At 57.5% G+C, this 22,162-nt stretch overlaps 2 protein-coding genes across 2 annotated transcripts; both read left to right on the top strand.

Annotated features, from left to right (window-relative positions):
• Positions 1-352: 352 nt before the first annotated feature.
• MAP3K11 (mitogen-activated protein kinase kinase kinase 11) lies at positions 353-17,202 on the top strand. The gene is made up of 10 exons (XM_055256757.2): positions 353-1,611; positions 6,192-6,372; positions 6,572-6,720; positions 6,826-7,001; positions 7,129-7,372; positions 7,810-7,923; positions 8,534-8,669; positions 8,763-8,854; positions 15,193-15,567; positions 16,331-17,202. The coding sequence occupies exons 1-10, from the start codon at positions 873-875 to the stop codon at positions 16,666-16,668; spliced, it is 2,544 nt and encodes an 847-aa protein (XP_055112732.1). The 5' UTR covers positions 353-872; the 3' UTR covers positions 16,669-17,202.
• A 749-nt stretch (positions 17,203-17,951) lies between these two features.
• On the top strand, positions 17,952-22,098 carry KCNK7 (potassium two pore domain channel subfamily K member 7). The gene is given in 6 exon segments (XM_063643237.1): positions 17,952-17,963; positions 18,972-19,408; positions 20,987-21,318; positions 21,320-21,386; positions 21,651-21,703; positions 21,705-22,098. Coding segments are annotated over 5 exon segments (921 nt in total). The 5' UTR covers positions 17,952-17,963; positions 18,972-19,089; the 3' UTR covers positions 21,855-22,098.
• Positions 22,099-22,162: the final 64 nt, after the last annotated feature.

Genomic DNA, 22,162 nt, shown 5'->3' with positions numbered 1-22,162 from the left:
AGACCAGACTCGGGTTCACCCCCTTCCCAAGTGTGGTTCTGTAACCCCGTTTTGCTGACGCCGATGCGGATGCAGAGGGCAGAGACGGCCCATCCTTAGCAGAGACCAACCTCCACCCTAGGCAGCAGAGCACGCAGCTGGGGGCTTTTCTTTCTAGATCTCAAAAGCCTGCTGTAATGGGGGATCTGGTTCTGCCCTTTCCCTCCTCTGCCTCTCCTGGCCCGCCTACCCGGGAACTCCCCGCCTGGAGCCTCTGGGAGGGGAGCGGTGCAGGCCGCCCGCGTCATCTGATGCTGTTTCCTGCAGGAGGGAGAAGAGCGGAAAAAAGTGAAACTCCACCCTCCACCTCTGCCTCCCGCCCCCGGGGCCAAAGTACAAAGGGAGGAGGAAGAAGGGAGCGGAGCGGGGTCGGAGCCGTCGGGGCCAAAGGAGACGGGGCCAGGAACAGGCAGTCTCGGCCCAACTGCGGGCGCTTCCTCCACCCCCTGCGCAAAAAGACCCAACCGGAGTTGAGGCGCTGCCCCTGGAGGCCCCACCTTACGCTTGGCGGGGGCCGAAGCCAGGCTCCCAGGACTGCTCCAGAACCGAGGGAAGCTCGGGCCCCTCCAAGCTAGCCATGGTGAGGCGCCGGAGGCCCCGGGGCGCCACCCCCCCGGCCTGACCACACTGCCCCGGGTGCCCTCCTCCAGAAGCCCGAGATGCGGGGGGCCGGGAGACGACACTCCTGGCTCCCCAGAGAGGCGTGGGTCTGGGGCTGAGGGCCAGGGCCCGGATGCCCAGGTTCCGGGACTAGGGCCTCGGCAGCCAGCGGGGGTGGGGACCACGGGCACCCAGAGAAGGTCCTCCACACATCCCAACGCCGGCTCCCGGCCATGGAGCCCTTGAAGAGCCTCTTCCTCAAGAGCCCTCTAGGGTCATGGAATGGCAGTGGCAGCGGGGGTGGTGGGGGCGGTGGAGGAGGCCGGCCTGAGGGGTCTCCAAAGGCAGCGGGGTATGCCAACCCGGTGTGGACAGCCCTGTTCGACTACGAGCCCAGTGGGCAGGATGAGCTGGCCCTGAGGAAGGGTGACCGTGTGGAGGTGCTGTCCCGGGATGCAGCCATCTCAGGAGACGAGGGCTGGTGGGCGGGCCAGGTGGGTGGCCAGGTGGGCATCTTCCCGTCCAACTATGTGTCTCGGGGTGGCGGCCCACCCCCCTGCGAGGTGGCCAGCTTCCAGGAGCTGCGGCTGGAGGAGGTGATCGGCATTGGAGGCTTCGGCAAGGTGTACCGGGGCAGCTGGCGAGGCGAGCTGGTGGCTGTGAAGGCAGCTCGCCAGGACCCTGATGAGGACATCAGTGTGACAGCTGAGAGCGTTCGCCAGGAGGCCCGGCTCTTTGCCATGCTGGCACACCCCAACATCATTGCCCTCAAGGCTGTGTGCCTGGAGGAGCCCAACCTGTGCCTGGTGATGGAGTATGCAGCCGGTGGGCCCCTCAGCCGAGCTCTGGCCGGGCGGCGCGTGCCTCCCCATGTGCTGGTCAACTGGGCTGTGCAGATTGCCCGTGGGATGCACTACCTGCACTGCGAGGCCCTGGTGCCCGTCATCCACCGCGATCTCAAGTCCAACAACAGTGAGTTTCTGGGGGCATGGTTGGGGGTGGCATGGCTCTGGTACACACCTGCTCCCAACCTTCCACTGAGCCTAGCTTAGGGTCTACTGCATGTAGGAGCTCCCACCCTAGGGGGTCCCAGCTGACCAGGGGTGCCCATGGGCTCAAGCTAGCCCCCAAACAGAGCCCCAGGCACCCAGCAGAGTCTTCCTGCCCCAGCTTCAGAAGCCCTTGACCCCAGCCTGCAGCTGCTGTTTGGACAAGTTAAGAAATTGGTATCTCTCAGGTGGGCCATAAGCATCCTGCCCAGCCGTGGCTCCCACCTCAAGGAAGTCCCCTGGAAGCTCGTGCTCCTCATCTTCCTCCCCTAAATTCATATTCGTGGAGTTGGTGCTCTGTCCTCCCCTCCCGTCGTCATGGGCAGCTCCTCCAGAACAGATATGTCAGAGAAGGAAGCCCTCTTTGGCAGTCAAGGCCAAGGCCAGGGCTGGAATTCTGGCCTAGCCCTCCCTGGCTTCATGACCTCTAGCTGGTCACTCCAACTCGGAGCCTTAATTTCCGAATCTGTAAAAAGGGAGCGTGAAACAGCTCAACAGCCTAGGCAAGCCCGACCTGCGATCCCCAACCCGCAGCGGATCCTCAGCTGTGGAGATGGACATTTGAGGGCTGGATCGCCAAGAGGGCCTAGCCTGGAATCAGTGCTTGGGGTGGGAGTGCTGGGCTAAGGGAGACTCCATCTCCCATCATTTGAAGCCCCAGACATGCTGCCCATCATGGCCCAAGAGAAGCGAGTGACAGCTTCAGAGGGTTTCCTGGTGCACGCAGCATTTAGAGAGCGAAGGCGTGGAAGCAGGACCCAGCACACAGCAGGGACCAGGAGCAGGGGCCTCCTAGAGCCCAGAGTGCAGGCTGGAGAGCAGCAATAGGAAATGCAGGAGGGGCCAGGCTCAGTGGGGTCACTGGAAAAGCATGAGACATTCTTAAAGGGGAGTCAACGTGGATATTTTGAGCCTCCTGGCCTGGGCTGACCATGGACAAGGGGCTTGCAGGAAACAGAGTGCTGAGCCCCAGATATCCAAGTTCTTGCCAGAGCTGGAGGAGCCAGGGGAGGCCTGCCAACCACCCTACCCACTCTTCTCATCCCTGGTAGGGTGCGGTTCCCACCTCTCAGCCTCAACCCTGGGCTCTAACTATCTAGGGACCCCCACTACCTGCCCCAATCTGAGGGGGATTCCCCGAAGGCGCAGGGGGAGGGGACTCCCATCTTCTGTTTTTCCTCCGTTTTCTTTCCAGAAAAAATGGAACAATAGCCCAGGCCCCTGCTCCCCACCCTCCCCACTGCTTCCTGCGTTTCCTGCTGCCCCTGAGCCGGCTTCCTGTCCCTGCTCCAGCCCCTGCTCCCTCCCTAGCCCAGCTGCCTGCAGGGGAGGAAAGAGCTGGGGGTGGAGGGCTTGCGGGAGGAAGGAGCCTGGAACTGCTCCCCCACTCCCCTCTAGTTCCCCTGCTTCCCTCTCCGAGTCTGGGAGGTGGTGGTAAAGGGCAGGCAAGGTGCCCTCAGCCTCCCTGAGCGTGGCATTTAACCTCGGAGACCCCAGTCCTAGGCCCAAGTTGCTGTCTGCGGGATTGGGGTGGGGGAGTCCCTGGGCTTGGGGGGGCACAGGCAGGAAACAATGGCATGATTTTCCTGGACAATGGGGGCCTTGTGAGGAAGCCTGGCGGGGAGAGGAGGGGGAATTCTCCAGGCCCACGAGTCACAGGACTGACCAGCCAGCCCGGCCTGGGCCTGACCTCCCCTAGTTCTCCCTAAAAGGACTCCCCCTCCCAAGTGGGAGACCTGGCCCAGGCCTCCCAGAAAGGAGAAGTAGGGACCACGGGAGGGAAGCGGAAGAGGCGTGAGCTGCCCAGGCCACTCCCGAGCCCCACAGAGGCCAGCCCAGGGAAGGAGCTGGTGGCCAGGTCCCTGTCAGAGGCCAGGGAGCCCTAAAGGGCACTGAGAGCTTCCCCCAGCTTCGGGGTCTCTGGCCTATTCTCCTCTGGGTGACCCCTGACCTCCCACGCCTGGGGTCTACATCAGACACCAGAAGAGCAGTTTGAGTTGGGACAATTGAAAGCACAGAGAGGAGCTTGGAGAGAAAGCAGAGGATGGGGCTTAGCAGCTGGCAGAGCCAGGAGCGGGGAGGTAGCAGAAAGGCCACAAGTACAAAGAAGTCCTGAAACTTTGGGTGAGTTGCTGCCCCTCTCTGAGCCTCAGATTCCCCACCTGAAAAAGGTGGAGAGTGGCCACCCGGCTTGAGATACTGTAACAGCAGTTTGCCAGTCTGGGGTGCCACAAGTGGCTAGAGACAGGCCAAGAAGCAGCAAGTGTTGGTCTTCAAAGGGGAAGGTGGGCCCTGGCACCAGGGGAGGTGCCCATTTCCACGCCACCCACTGCCCCAGCCTGCTGTGTTTCCCCTTTGGAATGAGCTTGTTGTGGGGGGCTTGCGAAATGCTCAGGTCACCAGCCTCCAGCAGCCAGACCGGAGGCTGTTGTGAAGCTGGCAGTAAGGAGTGACAGAGGAGGGAGAGAAGGGTGGAGATACGATAAGTGCTTTAGGACAACCGGCCTTTAGGATGCTTCTGCCAGGTGGCAGCCCCCGTGCAAAAACTTTAAAAGTGTGGTCTTGTTTCATGCTCATGACAGCCATCTGAGGAGGGTTTTGTTGTCATCCTCAGCTTGATGAAGTGTTCAGGACTGGGCTCCAAGGTCTGGCTCAGAGGAGTGGGTAGATTTTGAGACCATTCTCTGGATTGGGAAAAATTGCAGGAAAATCTACTGGGCATGCCAGGATAGTAAAGGTGGTCATGGAGGGCACCTGGACATCAGGTAGAGCTGCTGAGGGGTAGCTGAACCAATTTGTCTGGCCTGGAGTTGCAAATGTGGAAGATGCCAGTGGGGAGAGGGAGCTGGTGGTACCTGGAAGAGGCTGAGTCAGCCAGGGGCAGTGGGCAGAGGTTGAGGAGAGGCCATGCTCTGAGAAGCACCAGTGCTGAAATGGCTGAAGGTGGAAGACACAGAAACACAGCCAAGCAGCCAGGGGCTGTGGGGACTGAGGATGGTGGGGCAGCAGGGATGGCTGGCAGCAGTGCCGGATGCCTCCTCAAGGCCCATGTGCCCTGGCCAGCAGCAGGATCAGGGCTTGTTGCTTTAAGCCCTGAAAAATGAGCACCCTGGTTCTGCCACCTCTCTGGGAAGTCTTCCCTGACTCACCAGGCTGTATTAGGTGCCCTTCCCATCTGCCCCACCCCCTGTCCCCTATGCTGCCCCCATGACAGCCATGTCACACAGGGCAGGAGAGCTGAGAGGTGTGCCCTGATACGGGTCCAGAAACATGGTTGACTTGATATCGCTTCTCTTCCACAGTGCAGTTGGCTGTAACCAGAAAAGTAGAGGGGCCCTTCAGACCCTTCATGACTCTATGACTTTGTCCTCTTTCTATTCCTCGAAAACTTCTCTCATTTGAGCCATTCCTGTCCTGGTGAGAGATTTGCAAGGTGCTGCTTCTCCTCTTTGTACCAAGTACGGTGGCCCCATTTGGGTTAAAGCCATGAGCCCCTGCCAAGTCTGACCATCCACGCCTACATTTACCCCAAGCTCCTCCTTTGTGGCCAAGAACCATCACTTTCTTGGACCCCACCCTTTCTCTTCCCTTCCAGCTGCATTGGTAGGTATCTTTTGGAGTCTTTGCCTTGGGAGTGGCTGCACTTGCCACAGTGTGATGTGGGCACTAAGGGCCTGTGGTACCTGCTGGGCTTCTGTTCTCACCAAGAGCTTCCCTCTTGCTCCCCACTCCAAGGGGGGTTCTGATTCACGCTCCTGCCTCAACAAAATGACAGGAGACTCACGGATCTCTCTTGAAATCAAAGCCATAAATGCCCAGAGCTGCCACCTTGCCAGTTTTGCTTCAGTGTAGTATTAGGGAAAAGCTAGAACACTGGTTTCAGAGCCACACAGACCAGGTTGTAATCTCTGCTGTATTTGTTGTATACTTCTGCCAAGTCATTTCCCTGCTTGGTTTCCTCATCTGTGAAATGTGAAAAATATTATTTAGCTCATAAATGGTTTTGAGTGCTAGGGTTGAGTGTGAAATGTCTGGCCTCAGCCAGGTGCGGTGGCTCACGCCTATAATCCCAGCACTTTGGGAGGCCGAGGCGGGCAGATCACCTGAGGTTGGGAGTTCGAGACCAGCCTGACCAACATGGAGACACCCTGTCACTACTAAAAATACAAAATTAGTCGGGCGCGGTGGCACATGCCCATAATCCCACTACTTGGGAGGCTGGGGCAGGACAATCGCTTGAACCCAGGAGGTGGAGGTTGCAGTGAGCCAAGATCACGCCATTGCACTCCAGCCTGGGCAACAAAAGCAAAGCTCTATCTCAAAAAAAAAAAAAGAAAAGAAAAGAAATGCCTGACCTCAAGTAGGTCCTCAAGATCTAGACCAAGTCACCTCTGTGCCCCCAGGACCCAGCCAGGATGTCCGTCAGATGAGTTTGCTCCCAGCTCTTACCCTGTCCCCACCACCTGATCCTGGAGCATCCACAATCTGGCCCCTCTTCTCTAGTTTTGCTGCTGCAGCCCATTGAGGGTGACGACATGGAGCACAAGACCCTGAAGATCACCGACTTTGGCCTGGCCCGAGAGTGGCACAAAACCACACAAATGAGTGCCGCGGGCACCTACGCCTGGATGGCTCCTGAGGTTATCAAGGCCTCCACCTTCTCCAAGGGCAGTGACGTCTGGAGGTGCGGCCCTCGGTGGGGCTGGACAGGGGCTGCTACGGGGCTGCAGAGGGCAGAGGTGGCTGCCTAAGTCTAGGGCTGGGCCAAGTCCAGGGACAGGGACCCAAACCACTTGGCTCCTAGTTGCTTTTGGATGAAGTGGCAGTAAGGGGGTGGAGGTTGGGAGAGCAAAGGGAACACAAACCTGTTGTCTCGCCCACAGTTTTGGGGTGCTGCTGTGGGAACTGCTGACTGGGGAGGTGCCATACCGTGGCATTGACTGCCTTGCTGTGGCCTATGGCGTAGCTGTTAACAAACTCACACTGCCCATCCCATCCACCTGCCCCGAGCCCTTCGCACAGCTTATGGCCGGTAAGAGGACGGGGAGGGCAGGTGAGGTGCAGAGCTCCCTGGCCCAGGACACGTCCACCCACAGACCCCTTCTTATTCTGTCCCCGCTGCACGCCGTGCCCCTAGACTGCTGGGCGCAGGACCCCCACCGCAGGCCCGACTTCGCCTCCATCCTGAAGCAGTTGGAGGCGCTGGAGGCACAGGTCCTACGGGAAATGCCGCGGGACTCCTTCCATTCCATGCAGGAAGGCTGGAAGCGCGAGATCCAGGGTCTCTTCGACGAGCTGCGAGCCAAGGAAAAGGTGCGAGGAATCAAGGGACCCAGGGTTGGAAGGAGTGCCTCCCCGATCCCCCTGGGGCAGAGTCGGGGCGGGCGCTGCCGGGATCGGTGCCAGGCTGACCTCTCCACCTTCGCTGTCTCGGGCGCAGGAACTACTGAGCCGCGAGGAGGAGCTGACGCGAGCGGCGCGCGAGCAGCGGTCCCAGGCGGAGCAGCTGCGGCGGCGCGAGCACCTGCTGGCCCAGTGGGAGCTAGAGGTGTTCGAGCGCGAGCTGACGCTGCTGCTGCAGCAGGTAGACCGCGAGCGACCGCACGTGCGCCGCCGCCGCGGCACATTCAAGCGCAGCAAGCTCCGGGCGCGCGACGGCGGCGAGCGTATCAGCATGCCACTCGGTGAGGGGCGGGGGTGGAGCCTGGCCTGTGTGCTGACCGCGCTGGGATTGGTTTAGGGTGTTGTGGGTGGGCCCGTGAGGTGAAGGCTGGGAGGGGTGGGGTCAGAAGTGTTTTTTTCTGCCTGTGGGCGGGTTCTGGCGGAAGTATTTGCATGTCGGTCTGGGAGTGGCTGCGACCGGGAAGGGGTGGGGTTCACGAAAGTTCTGGGAAGGTCTAGGGGGCGGGGCGGGCCGGCGCCAGGGTATCTCCGACTCAGGCAAGTAGCTTTGCTTATCCAGAACCAGGGTCTCAAGAGAGCAGTGAGGCTGGCCACAGTCTCATAGCCACCGTGCCGCTCCCCATGTGGCCTGGGAGCTGGCCTTGGGCCCCTGAAGGTTGGGGTCCTGGCTCTCCTTCATCACAAACCTGAACCCTGCTCCCCCCAACCCAAACCCCAGACTTCAAGCACCGCATCACCGTGCAGGCCTCACCCGGCCTTGACCGGAGGAAAAACGTCTTCGAGGTCGGGCCTGGGGATTCGCCCACCTTCCCTCGGTTCCGAGCCATCCAGTGTAAGAAACTTAACCTCTCATGCCCCTCTCCTCCCCCCAGCCCCTTATTCTCTGTCAGACCTTATCCTTGGAGGTGGATCCCACTCACTATCCTCTCTTCCTCCCCGCCCCCAGGCTCCTTGCCCTAGGTCTAGCCTGTTACCTCTGAACTCCCCAAGCAGCATTAATTTTACTTATTTTTGTTTAGTCAAATAATTGTATGACACTGTGTACTACTAATTTTCTTAAATGCTTTGCTAATATTAATTTCTTGCAATAATTCTATTAGGTAGTTATTTTTATTGTTAATCTAAGTTTTATGGATGAGGAAAGTGAAAAAAGTAACTTGCTACACAGTTAATAAGTGGAAGAGCCAGAATCAAACCCAGGCAGTTGGTGTCAGTATCTGTACTAATTACTAAGCAGCAAACGTCAGCTGAAGGGCTAGATGAGATGCCCTACCCCACTGTTGGTCCCAAGACCCAAACCCATCTATCTTGCCCAAAGCTCACCCTGGGAATGGTACAGGGCCCAGCCTACTCCCCATACTCTAAAGGTTACCCCTGAAGCCTGACTGTGATGATGGAGGGAGGATAAAGATTATCTCCGATTTCATCGGTTTCCCCTGCAGTGGAGCCTGCAGAGCCAGGCCAGGCATGGGGCCGCCAGTCCCCCCGACGTCTGGAGGACTCAAGCAATGGAGAGCGGCGAGCATGCTGGGCTTGGGGTCCCAGTTCCCCCAAGCCTGGGGAAGCCCAGAATGGGAGGTAAGTACCTGAGTGCCCCCCAAACCCAGGATCATCTGCTTTCCCCAAGTCCTGAAATTCCTAAAGCACCCCTCCTTGCCCTCCCATCACCAGGAGAAGGTCCCGCATGGACGAAGCCACATGGTACCTGGATTCAGATGACTCATCCCCCTTAGGATCTCCTTCCACACCCCCAGCACTCAATGGTGAGTGGCCTTCCTCCCCCGGCAGGATCTGGCTGAGCTCCTTCCGTGGGCACCTTGGGAAAGCCATGATAGGCTAGCAGGCAAAGAAGGAGTCCTGCCCTGGTTGCTCTTATTCTAGAGACTAGGAAACCAAGGCTCAGACAGGACAGAGCCGATCCTGGAACCCAGCTCTGACCTACAGGCCCACAATCAAGCAGCATATAGCCCAGGCCTCAGCTCGGGGCCCAGAGTCTCATCCCCTTGTTCAGAACTGGCCTACAAGAAGGCTCTTCCCTGGCCCTGTGGCAGCCCCTGTGCCTTTAGCAGGCTCCAGGGAGAAAAGAAAGACAGGAAGCCCACTCAGCATTTGGTACCCAAGGGAAGCTGGACCCAAATGGGGGAAGGAATCAGCCTGTGTGGGGTGGAGCCAGACAAGTGTCAGCCACACTGTGCTTCTCAGAGTCCCTTTTGGGAGCCTGTAGGTGAAGAAGAGAATGAGAAGGCCGAGCAGGCAGGATCCAGGACCCATTCTCAGCACATCCAGGATAGCTCGGGGCCTTTCTGTTCTCCACGATGGTAACTGCCCTACTGTGCCAGGCATTCCCTCCAAGCATTGATGAAGAGGGGCTACTATTACCCCATTTTGCAGATAAGGAAACTGAGGCTCTGAGAGGTGAAGTAACCTACCTCAAACCCCCAGCTGAGGATTTGAACCCAGAGAGGCTTCAGCTCTAATGCTCTCGTAGTGAGCTCAGAAGCTTTCACTTGAAGAAAGGGCTTCTCACGTACAGACTGCTTAGGAAGCCAGAGGGTCAGGCAGAGAGCAGGGCTCCAGCATCGCAGGGAGGAGGGCTCACTTAGCTCAACACTGCCCAGCTCTGACTGAGGCCAGAGAGTTACGGCCTCCCTTGCCTGTGGGTCCCTGTGCCAACCTAGGGACCATCTTCAGAGCCCCCACACCTGCTGCTCACAGCCAGAATGTAGGACCCACTTAGCTGCTCTCAGGAGAGTCCTGTTCAGCAAGCCGTTTAAACTTACTCCTCCCATCCCACCCAGCCCAACGCCTCTACCATTCCCTGAGCTACACTCAATAGTCGTTAACAACAGCTAACCTTTGTTGGTTCTCTTCTATGTGCCAAGCAGTTCTGTGAGGGGAGTAGTAGTATTGGCCTCATTTTACAACAGAGGAAACTGAGGCACAGAGCGATTAAGTGGTTTGATGTAAGGCACCCAATAGAGCAGAGATTTGATCTGCTCTGTCTGTCTGACCACAGAGGCAGAGCCCTGGGCCTCCGTCCGCCTGGCCATTTGCTGCTCCAGCGGCTGCACTACCCCCAGCATCTGTCCTGCAGGGACTGAACTGAGAACTGGAAGGCCAAGGGGGCTTCTTGAATTCACTTGCTCTAAAATGTACCAGACCAAATGGGCCAAAGGAGAAGTTGAGAGCCTGTCAACCCAGGTGTGTAGGTTGAAGCAGGTCCTGACTGTTCCACAGAACCCTCTGGCCCTGAGCTCCCAGAAGCAGGGGCACAAGGGGCCTGGGCCCCATCGTTCTCAAGCTTGCCCCATGTTTTTTTATCCAAAGAATTTGTTAATTATTTATCAAGAGAAACTACTTATTAGCCCATATATTCATGAATAGTTCAGGTCAGTGACAAACTTCTAAGTAATTCAACCCAAAGAAATTCTTCATATTCCAAAATCACTTTGCATTCTGAGAGATAGCAGCCTTCCTCATCTCCTCGAAATATTTCATGGCATCATAACTTCCGTAGACATCTGTGCCAGTAGAAATCTGAAATGCCTTCTTTCTTAGTCCAGCCACAGCAAACTGAGAGAGCTGCAGCCCCCAGGGATACAACGAATGCTCCCACAATATGAAATTGCAGATGTGTGGCCAGAAGGCCACACGTCTGAGGTTTTGTGAAAGCACTGGAAACCATGGTAGTTACTGTTCTTGATAAGTATGTCATCCTCAACACCAGTGCCCTTCCTGGCTGATGAACAAATGGATTGCCACTTGCCCCAAAAGGATGTCAGCTGCCTCAGCTCAGTGGCTGGCTGAGCATCTGGTTCCCCTAGCCCAATCCCACACTCCATGCATCATCTGGGTCTGTGAAAGTACATGACATTGACCTCACAGCCACCCCCAGAAACCCAGCTAAGAATCAAATAATGGGGCTTCACAGAGGTCCCAGACCCTGTGAGATGATCCCTGGCATATGCCATACCACTGGAGAGTCACACACCCCCTCACCCTGTCCCCAGTGGGCTGTTCTGGTCCCTGGAGAGCTGGCTGCAAGGAGTGGCACATTGGCAGGGTGCACTCAGCTACACTGATAGCAGCTGCCCTGTGAAGCTTATTGCCTTGGAGCCAATAACTACGTGGCCGTGTCCTCCCTGTGAGGCCTCACAGAAGCAGTTTTGCCTCTATCTGTCTATCTTTGGGTCAAGAAGAGTCACGCAGCTTTCTCCTAAACAACAGAGTTGCTAACTCTTTTTTTTTTTTTTTTTTTTTTTTTTTTTGAGACGGAGTCTTTGTCCCCCAGGCTGGAGTGCGGTGGCGCGATCTCGGCTCACCGCAACCTCCACCTCCTGGGTTCACGCCATTCTCCTGCCTCAGCCTCCCGAGTAACTGGGACCACAGGCGCCCACCAACACGCCCGGCTAATTTTTTTGTATTTTTTAGTAGAGACGGGGTTTCACCGTGTTAGCCAGGATGGTCTCGATCTCCTGACCTCGTGATCCACCCGCCTCCGCCTCCCAAAGTGCTGGAATTACAGGCTTGAGCCACCACGCCCGGCCAGAGTTGCTAACTCTTGCTGCCAGGAAGCTTAGAGGCAGATTCAAATCCTAGCTGGATTATGTTGATCAAGTCACTTACACTTCAGAACCTCAGTTTCTCAGGCCATTGACTGCAGGAACTTCTGCTCACTCTCATTTTGTCTGCTGGACCTTATCTTCTCTTCCCTTTGTCTCATTTCTCTCTTTTATTTTTTTAAAGACAGAGTCTCATTCTGTCACCCAGGCTGGAGTGCAATGGCAGGATCATGGCTTACTGCAAACTCTGCCTCCCAGGCTCAAGTGATCCACCTCAGCTTCCTGAGTAGCGGGGACTACAGGTGCATGCCATGCTTGGCTAATTTTTGTATTTTTTGTAGAGATGGGGCTTTGCCATGTTGCCCAGGCTGGGCTGGGCTTAAGTAGTCCACCCACCTCAGCCTCCCAAAGTGCTGGCATTACAGGTGTGAGCCACCACACCTGGCTTTCTCTTGCTATTTTTTTTTTTTTTTTGAAAAGGAGTCTTGTTCTGTCACCCAGGCTGGAGTGCAGTGGTGTGACCTCGGCTCACTTCAGCCTCCACCTCCCACGTTCAAGCAGTTCTCCCTCAGCCTCCCCAGTAGCTGGGATTACAGGCATGTGCCACCATGCCCAGCTAATTATTTTATTTATTTTTTTTTTTTGAGATGAAGTGTTGTTCTGTTGCCCAGGCTGGAGTGTAGTGGCGCAATCTCGGCTCACTACAACCTCCACCTCCCAGGTTCAAGTGATTCTCCTGCCTCAGCCTCCGAAGTAGCAGGGATTACAGGCGTGTGCCACAACGCCCGGCTAATTTTTGTATTTTTAGTAGAGACGAGGTTTTACCACGTTGACCAGGCTGGTCCCGAGCTCCTGACCTCAAGTGAGCCACCTGCTTCAGCTTCCCAAAGTGCTGGGATTACAAGCGTGAACCACCGTGCCCAGCCTAATTTTTGTATTTAGTAGAGACGGGGTTTCACCATGTTGGCCAGGATGGTCTCTATTTCTTGACCTCATGATCCGCCCACCTTGGCCTCCCAAAGTGCTGGGATTACAGGTGTGAGCCACCGCACCTGGCCAACTCTTTTTTTTAAACATGATTTCCCCTCTTCTGTTTAAACTCATTGTAAATGATCACTTCTTCACCTGCGAAGTGGGGGTGATAATGATAACCTCATGTGGTTGGTGCAAGGATTATAAAAATGGATTCTTCATCAAACAAGGATTTGCATTTTTTTTTTTTTTTTTGAGACGGAGTCTCACTCTGTTGCCCAGGCTGGAGTGCAGTGGCATGATTTTGGCTCACTGCAAGCTCTGCCTCCTGGGTTCATGCCATTCTCCTGCCTCAGCCTCCTGAGTAGCTGGGACTACAGGCGCCCACCACCACACCCGGCTAATTTTTTGTATTTTTAGTAGAGACAGGGTTTCACCGTGTTAGCCAGGATGGTCTCGATCTCTTGACCTCGTGATCCTCCCACCTGGGCCTCCCAAAGTGCTGGGATTGCAGACGTGAGCCACTGCGCCCGGCCCAGGGATTTGCATTTTAAGAGCCAGGCATCAACATGTTAAACACTGCCCTGACCTCATCTGATGGAGGCAGACTCATAAACAAGTCCAGTAGCACCTGTATGAGGCATAACGTGAGCAATAACTGTGCAGGTTCAGGGAGATTCTGGGAGGGCTTCACAGAGGAAGTGACATCCCAGTGGGTCTTGGATGGTGCATAAGAGGTCACTGAAAGCTGAGGTGGGAAAGGTCAGCCAGCCAGAGTGAATAGTTTGTGCACAGGCATGCAGCTCACCATACCCAAGGAAAAGGCAACCTGGCTGAACTCTGAGAAGAGTTGAGAGCCAAGGAGTCTCAGCACTGGGGCTGCAGACAGGGGCCAAGGCACATGGGTCAATAGATGTTGATTGAATGAATGAGTGAATGAAGCTGGAAGTGATACGTAGTTTTTAAGCAGAGACCTGTCTTTAACAGGTTTGCATTTTAGAAGGATTCCCGGCCGGGCACAGTGGCTCAAGCCTGTAATCCCAGCACTTTGGGAGGCCGAGGTGGGAGGATCATGAGGTCAGGAGATCGAGGCCGTCCTGGCTAACACAGTGAAATCCCGTCTCTACTAAAATTACAAAAAATTAGCCGGGCGTGGTGGAGGGCACCTGTAGTCCCAGCTACTCGGGAGACTGAGGCAGGAGAATGGCGTGAACCCCGGAGGCGGAGCCTTGCAGTGAGCCGAGATCGCGCCACCGCACTCCAGCCTGGGTGACAGAGCGAGACTCCGTCTCAAAAAAAAAAAAAAAGAAAGAAGGATTCCCTTGTCCCTTCAGTGGCAGTGGCCGGGGTGGGAGTTGGGTGAGGTAAGAGGCAGAGAGTCTGAGTAAGGGTTGGGGCTGACAGAAGGGACTGTGAGCTGAGTCCTGGTTCATAGTAGAAGCTCATTTTTCCCAGCCTTGTATTTCTTCCTCCCGACCTCCAACCCACTGTTGCACTCCAGGCAGGAGGGGAAAGGCAGAGGGACAAGGCCAGGGAGGGCTTCAGAAGACCAGCCAAGGAGGCCAAACTTTCTCCTAGTGACAGTGGAGAGCCATAGCAGTTTCTAGAGCCAAGGAGGGATCTGATGAAATCAGGGCTTGTGAGAGCCCGTCCTAGAGTCCCTTGTCCTTAATGAGGGGTTCCCCATCCCTGCCCAAGTGATGTAGAATGGAGTCAGGCCAACCCTAGACTGGAAGGTAGGACACTAGTGTCTTGAAATCTAGGGCAGAGTCTGGTTGGGAAATGGTGGAGAGCAAAGGCTCTACTGCCCTTGCCTGACGCGAGTCTGGCTCCACCTTTCACTGGCTGTACAGCTCCACACAAACCCTCAACCTCTGAGCCTAGAACCCCTGGGGCATGAGGATCAGACAACATAGTGCCCCTATGTCATTCAGCTCAGGCCTGGCACAAATACATACTCTGTAAATTAGCTGTGACCTTGGGCAAGGTACTGACCCCTCTGAACCTCATTTTCCTCCTTTCTAGAATAGAGACAGGGATTTGTGCCCTCAGGACTGCCATGTACCTTAGAGTTGACTGTGTGCATCTTACAAGCTACAGCTGGAGTGGGGGTGGGTGGGCAGAAGGGGCAGGGCTGCCAAGCCAGGAAGCTGGTAGGCACAGAGCACAGGGCGCTGGTCCCAGTCAGTGGGACCTGCCATGCCCCTGGGCCTAGAGGTTGCCCCTGGCAGGCCACGGAGACCCACCGTGACCTGGCCCCAGCCTGCCTCCACTGGGACTGCCCATCCATCTTTGGGGTCTGGGGTCGCTGGCTGCCGTTGGGCTTTGCTGCCACTTCCTCCACCTGCACTGCCCTCCCCTCCCAGCACCCATCTTGTGAAAGGCTGGAATGTGGGTGTATGATGGGGAGGCCATGGGACCTGTGGGACCTGTGGGACCAGGGGGACCAGGGAAGATGCTAGTAGAGGGCAGAACTCAGTCCTTGTTCCAAGACCACGGAGAGGTCTTGGGCCCTCACCCAGAAGATGCACCGGCCACGCCCTCACCTGTGCTGCCTCCGCCCGTAGGTAACCCCCCGCGGCCTAGCCTGGAGCCCGAGGATCCCAAGAGGCCTGTCCCCGCAGAGCGCGGTAGCAGCTCTGGGACGCCCAAGCTGATCCAGCGCGCGCTGCTGCGGGGCACCGCCCTGCTCGCCTCGCTGGGCCTCGGCCGTGACCTGCAGCCGCCGGGAGGCCCAGGACGCGAGCGCGGGGAGTCCCCGACAACACCCCCCACGCCAACGCCCGCGCCCTGCCCGACCGAGCCGCCCCATTCCCCGCTCATCCGCTTCTCGCTCAAGACACCCGACTCCCCGCCCACTCCTGCACCCCTGTTGCTGGACCTGGGTATCCCTGCGGGCCAGCGGTCAGCCAAGAGCCCCCGACGTGAGGAGGAGCCCCGTGGTGAGTGGCCTGAGGCCGGCCTGCTTCGCAGATGGGAGACGGGGGTTCCCAGGGAGGGAAGAGTGGCTGGTGGGGACATGCAAGGAGGCAAGGCCGAGACCACAGTCATCAGCTGGACCCTGAACCAGGCGCTCGGGGTACTGAAGACACATGTAGGGAGCAGAGTTCTAAGTTCAGCTATCAGGTGGTCCAGGCAGGTGGGGGCGATGCCTGCTGTGAAATAACAGAAGTAATTGGGCCAGGCGGTGGTGCACGCCTGTGATCCCAGCACTCCGGGAGGATCACGTAAGCCTTGAAAGGTTGAGGGTGCAGTGAGTGGTGATCATGACACTGCACTCCAGCCTGGACGACAGAGCATATATGTAGTCATAATAGTAGCAAACTCCTGGCCCCTTACTTGTGCCAAGTACTGTTTGCAAGGCTTTCCTGAAATGGTCTCATTTAGTCATAACAACCAGAGAACTAAGTGCTCTTAGATGCCCATTTTTAGATGAGGAAATTTAAGGCACAGAGATTAAGGGACCCACAGCTCCCACAGCTAGTAAGTGGCAGGGCCAGGATCCACATCCAGGCCAGCCTGCTCCAGAGGCCTCACTCCTAACCATTACAAAAAACAGGCACCGCGGAGCAGGAAGGGCCGTGGAAGTTGAGTCAAGTAGGTCACTGTGCAGATGGGGAAACTGAGGCCCAGAGCACGACAGTGTCTTGGGGACCTCAGCAGTTGGGGGTTGCCTGACCCTCTGCCCCTCCTATATCCTCACAGGAGGCACTGTCTCACCCCCACCGGGGACATCACGCTCTGCTCCTGGCACCCCAGGCACCCCACGTTCACCACCCCTGGGCCTCATCAGCCGACCTCGGCCCTCGCCCCTTCGCAGCCGCATTGATCCCTGGAGCTTTGTGTCAGCTGGGCCACGGCCTTCTCCCCTGCCATCACCACAGCCTGCACCCCGCCGGGCACCCTGGACCTTGTTCCCGGACTCAGACCCCTTCTGGGACTCCCCACCTGCCAACCCCTTCCGGGGGGGCCCCCAGGACTGCAGGGCACAGACCAAAGACATGGGTGCCCAGGCCCCGTGGGTGCCGGAGGCGGGGCCTTGAGTGGGCCAGGCCACTCCCCCGAGCTCCAGCTGCCTTAGGAGGAGTCACAGCATACACTGGAAGAGGAGCTGGGCCAGCCTCTGCAGCTGCCTCAGTTTCCGCAGGGACCCCACCCCCCTTTGGGGGTCAGGAACACTACACTGCACAGGAAGCCTTCACACTGGAAGGGGGGCCTGTGCCCCCACACCTGAAACCTGTAGGTCCCCCCAGCTCACCTGCCCTACTGGGGCCCGACACTGTACCCAGCTGGTTGGGAGGACCAGAGCCTGTCTCAGGGAATTGCCCGCTGGGGTGATGCAGGGAGAAGGGGAGGTGCAGGGAAGAGGGGCCGGCCTCAGCTGTCACCAGCACTTTTGACCAAGTCCTGCTACTGCGGCCCCTGCCCTAGGGCTTAGAGCATGGACCTCCTGCCCTGGGGGTCATCTGGGGCCAGGGCTCCCTGGGTGCCTTCCTGCTGCCCCAGCCAGGGTTGGAGTCTTAGCCTCGGGATCCAATGAAGCCAGAAGCCAAATAAACTCAAAAGCTGTCTCCCCACATGTAGCCTGTCACCTTTCTTGGAGGTAACCAGGTGACCCAACCTATTGGTGTCCTGATGCCCCAACAATAGGCAGTTGGATGCCTTGCACTGCATGCCTTTCCTGGGACCAAATCCACCAGCCTTGGTCAGTCATTCAAGGCTCTTCTCGGCCAGGTGCGGTGGCTCACTCCTGTCATCACAGCACTTTGGGAGGCCGAGGCTGGCGGATCACATGAGGTCAGGAGTTCAAGACCAACCTGGCCACATGGTGAAACCCCATCTCTACTAAAAATACAAAAATTAGCCAGGTGTGGTGGTGCATGCCTGTAGTGCCAGCTAGTCTGGAGGCTGAGGCAGAAGAATTGCTTGAACCTGGAAGGTAGAGGTTGCAGTCAGCCAAAATCGCGCCACTGCACTCCAGCCTGGGCAACAGAGCAAGACTCCGTCTCCAAAAAAAAAAAAAAAAAGCGTAGGCCGGGCGCGGTGGCTCACGCCTGTAATCCCAGCACTTTGGGAGGCCGAGACGGACAGATCACAAGGTCAGGATTTTGAGACCAGCCTGGCCAATATGGTGAAACCCTGTCTCTACAAAAAATAAAAAAAAATACAAAAATTAACTGGGCGTGGTAGCAGGCGCCTGTAGCCCCAGCTACTCGGGAGGCTGAGGCAGGAGAATAGCTTGAACCCAGGCGGCGAAGGTTGAGTGAGCTGAGATTGCACCACTGCACTCCAGTCTGGGCGACAGAGCAAGACTCCATCTCAAAAAAGATAAAGAGTAGTAAGTTCCACCCATCTCCCAGTATGGTGACTTGCCATGGCATCTGGCACCCCTGACAGTTCTCTTCACACTGCCATGGGGGCTCTGGCACTCCCACACCATACCCTAGGGCAGGGTCCCTTCCTCGGCCTCTGTCCTCAGCTCCTCTGAGGTTAGGAGTTGGAACCCGGGCTCCCCCTTCCCCTCTCCCAGGTGCCCCATGGCAGCCAGACTCTGTGTCTGCAGTTCAGGGGCAGGGAGTCAGGAGGGCAGGCACAAAGGGTTCTTGGGAAGAACTGGCAATCGGGCGCAAGGGTATCATCTGCTCAGGTGCTCTGGGCACCCTGGAGTCCTCTCCCCACCTCCCACCCCCACCTGATCCTTCCCAGCTGCCACCATTCCTCTCCCACCAAACCGCCCAGGCCAAAATCACTCCATCCACGACGCCTACAGTAGCCCAGCGTAGGTCTCCCTGGACCACATTTGTCCTCAAGGGCCTGTGTCCTTATCCTCCCTTCACCCCCAACTGTCCCCCGCCACAGCCAGCCCTCTGTTCCTCTCACACCCCAAGCTCGTTCCTACGTTCACTGGCCTCTTTCTCCCCAGCTGAAATGTCACCTCCTTAGCGGAGCTTTCCCAGTGAGATAACCCCCCACCCCGCAGAGCTCTCCCATCACCCAGGGCTTTTCCTTCATGGAACTCATGACAATGGAGGTTGCCATGTTTCTTTGCTAAGAGGTTTCTTGTGTAAACACCAGGAAAGAAAGGACCTGTGCCTGTCCTCTTCCCTAAGCACTTGAATGAATGAATGAACGAATGAATGAATGCGGTATGGGTACTTGAGTGAGCAGGACCTTGAATAAGTGTGAGGTCCTCTCTAGGCTTCAGCTTCCTCCGCCTCCTCCCCTCACCGCAGCCACCTTCCTTCACCCATCCCCACCATCCCAGCTGCTGTGAAATGGGCAAATGTCTTGCCTCCAGGACGTGGGAAGGGTGATGCAGCTCACCTCCCTCCTGTTCACACCCCAGCCACCCCAGCCGGGTCCCAGCCACCCACACAGCACCTCCTCCTGGCCCTGCCCTGCCCAGCCCCTCCCAGGTGCCTGAGGTGGAGCTGCCAGTTCCCACAGCACCCCAGCGGCCTGCCATGGGGGGTCTAAGGCCCTGGGCCCGATACAGGCTCCTGGTTGTGGCCCATTTGCTGGCCCTGGGGCTTGGGGCTGTGGTGTTCCAGGCCCTGGAGGGGCCTCCTGCATGCAGACTTCAGGCTGAACTCAGGGCAGAGCTGGCAGACTTCCAGGCAGAGCATAGGGCCTGCCTGCCACCTGGAGCTCTGGAAGAGCTGCTGGGCACTGCCCTGGCCACCCAGGCCCATGGGGTCTCCAGCCTGGGCAACAGCTCAGAGGCCAGGACCTGGGACCTTCCCTCAGCCCTGCTCTTTGCTGCCAGCATCCTCACCACCACAGGTAAGAGAGCCAGGCAGCCAAGTTGGGGGGCGCAGCTCTTGAGGCCATCGCTCCCTGGGGGCTTTGGGGTTCATGCAGCCCTTCAGCCCCAAAGAGCCAGATGGAGCCCAGGCCCTGTGAGGCCCGACATCACAGCTGTGGCTCCCCACCAACACACCCCAACTGGTGCCTCCACTTCAGCTGCCAGGAAGGGTGTGTCCTCCTCAGTCCCACCCCAGGCACCCTTTGAGACCCAGGAGAGCTGCCCAGATGCCACAGCCTGTGGCCAGATAGGGGATACAATACAGTGGGATGGATTCTTGGATGGAAGCAAATAGAAGGAACCTGGGAAGGACAGATCAGGACCATGGCCTTGGGTGGGGGAGTGAGGAAAGATGGGGAGGAAGTCGGCATGAGATGCTTGTGGACCAGGAGGGCACAGACAGGGATGAGGGATTCCTGCAGAGAAATCGCGTGGGCACATGCCCAGGGAAAAGCAGCAATGGGACCCACAGCCCTGGGTTTTCATATTTTTTGCCCCACAAAATGTCTCAGTATTTTTTGAATTGGAATTTGTATTTCCAACTTTTTTTTTTTTTTAAACGGAGTCTGGCCCTGTCACCCAGGCTGGGGTGCGGTGGTGCGATCTCCGCTCACTGCAACCCCCACCTCCCGGGTTCTAGCAATTCTCCTGCCTCAGCCTCCTGAGTAACTGGGACTACAGGCATGCACCACCATGCCCGGCTAATTTTTGTGTTTTTAGTAGAGACGGGGTTTTGCCATGTTGGCCAGGCTGGTCTCAAACTCCTGACCTCAAGTGATCCACCTGCCTCAACCTCCCAAAGTGCTGGGATTACAGGTGTGAGCCACTGTGCCCAGCCTGTATTTCCGACTTCTTTTGGAAAATCAGGAAACCTACTCACACTGAGCCAGAATCCCTGCAAGGCAACATCCTGACCGGAGCAGAATGGGGCCTGCCCTTTGGATACAGCTCACACTCTCCAGTGCACCCCTGTCCCCACCACTCCTGTTTGTCTCCCATCTATCTGGCTCCGGTAGGCATGTGTGCTTGCAGCTCTGTATTAGCTGATCCTGTTCTCCCAGCACACCCCACACTCCCACCCCTCCCCGCCTGGCACATGCCCTCTCTCGCCCATGCTGCCTCTTTGCAGCCCTTCATGATTTGCCTGCCTGACTCCCCCACCAGAGGGGGCAGGGCCTGGGCTGACTCAGATCCCAGTACAAAGCCTGGCACACAGGACATGACACACATTTGGGGAAAGAGTGGATGATATTCCACCAGCTGTGGAATCGGGAGTATCTGTTAAGGGCAGCGCAGTTCTCAGAATTGTCCCAGCTACAAAAGGCCTGAGGAACTGTCTTCTTTCATCCTTTCATTTTCCAAAAAAGAGAAGAATGTCCCAGAGAGGGTAAGGGCTCTCCTGAGGAAGGGGGGGCAGAGCCAGCTAGAACCTGGGCCTGGCCAGTTCAAGGCCACCAGAGGGCAGCCTTCTGTGGAAGGCGGTATTGGGGTAGGCAGGGACCCCAACAGACATGGCACTCAGAGCTCTCACTGTCCACTGACTCTCTCTTCTCTAGGTTATGGCCACATGGCCCCACTATCACCAGGCGGAAAAGCCTTCTGCATGGTCTATGCAGCCCTGGGGCTGCCAGCCTCCTTAGCTCTTGTGGCCACCCTGCGCCATTGCCTACTGCCTGTGCTTAGCCGCCCAGGTGCCTGGGTAGTGGTCCACTGGCAGCTGTCACCGGCCAGGGCTGTGCTGCTGCAGGCAGTTGCACTGGGCCTGCTGGTGGCCAGCAGCTTTGTGCTGCTGCCAGCGCTGGTGCTGTGGGGCCTTCAGGGCGACTGCAGCCTGCTGGGGGCCGTCTACTTCTGCTTCAGCTCACTCAGCACCATTGGCCTGGGGGACCTTGCTGCCCGGCCACGGCCGCGGCCTGCACCCCGTGATTTACCACCTGGGCCAGCTCGCACTTCTTGGTAAGTCCAGCCACCTAAGAGCATGTGGGGGAAGGCGGAAGAGGAGCCTGGACTAGGACTCCCCTAAATCACTGGGGGGCTGGGCCTTGCAGGTGGAGTGACCCCACTCCAGGGCACGGTGTGGGAGGGGTAGTCGAAGAGCTCTGGTGGCAGTGTTGAGAAGGGGGCAAGTGGCGCCAGCTGCCAGGGCAAGTCACCGTGCTGGGAGGTGGAGGGGAGCATCACCAGAACCCAGGCACTGCCCCAGCACCTTCTCCTTCCCAGGTTACTTGCTTCTAGGACTCTTGGCCATGCTGCTGGCCATGGAGACCTTCTCTTGAGCTGCCACAAGTCCGTGCCATGGGGAAATTCTTCAGGCCCAGTCCTATGACTGCTGAGGACCAAGGTGGCATCCTAGGGCAGGATGAACTGGCTCTGAGCACCCTGCCGCCCGCGGCCCCAGCTTCAGGACAAGCCCCTGCTTGCTGAAGCGTTAGGTGACCGAGTTCAGCTCCTGGAAGGTGGCGGCACCTGAGGAGGAAGCAGCCAGGAGTGGCTGGGACGAATCTGGAGATGGGGCCGTGGTGGGGGTGGGCGGGAGGCCTCGGGGAATACTGTGTTAATCATAAAATGAGCAACGACTTCAAGTATTTCGAATGGGACTTCCCTGAGCCACCGGCCACCATCCCAGGAAGGCCGAGGTCCAGCCTCTGCTGGCCCTGGGAACCTCGAAGCCACACCGCCCGGCTTAGGATGGCAGAGCCGCTCTCCTCAGCCTCGGCCCACTCTCCTCCGCC

Source organism: Symphalangus syndactylus, chromosome 1, assembly GCF_028878055.3.
Source record: "Symphalangus syndactylus isolate Jambi chromosome 1, NHGRI_mSymSyn1-v2.1_pri, whole genome shotgun sequence".
Lineage (NCBI taxonomy): Eukaryota > Metazoa > Chordata > Mammalia > Primates > Hylobatidae > Symphalangus > Symphalangus syndactylus.
Note: the sequence above shows the minus strand (reverse complement) of the source record. Positions and strands in the feature narration are given on the sequence as shown.

Coding starts and splice junctions, on each gene's coding strand:
- MAP3K11 (XM_055256757.2), top strand. CDS start 873: ATGGAGCCCTTGAAGAGCCTCTTCCTCAAGAGCCCTCTAGGGTCATGG. Junction 8,670..8,762: donor GGGGAAGCCCAGAATGGGAG/GTAAGTACCTGA, acceptor TCCCATCACCAG/GAGAAGGTCCCGCATGGACG. Junction 15,568..16,330: donor ACGTGAGGAGGAGCCCCGTG/GTGAGTGGCCTG, acceptor ATATCCTCACAG/GAGGCACTGTCTCACCCCCA.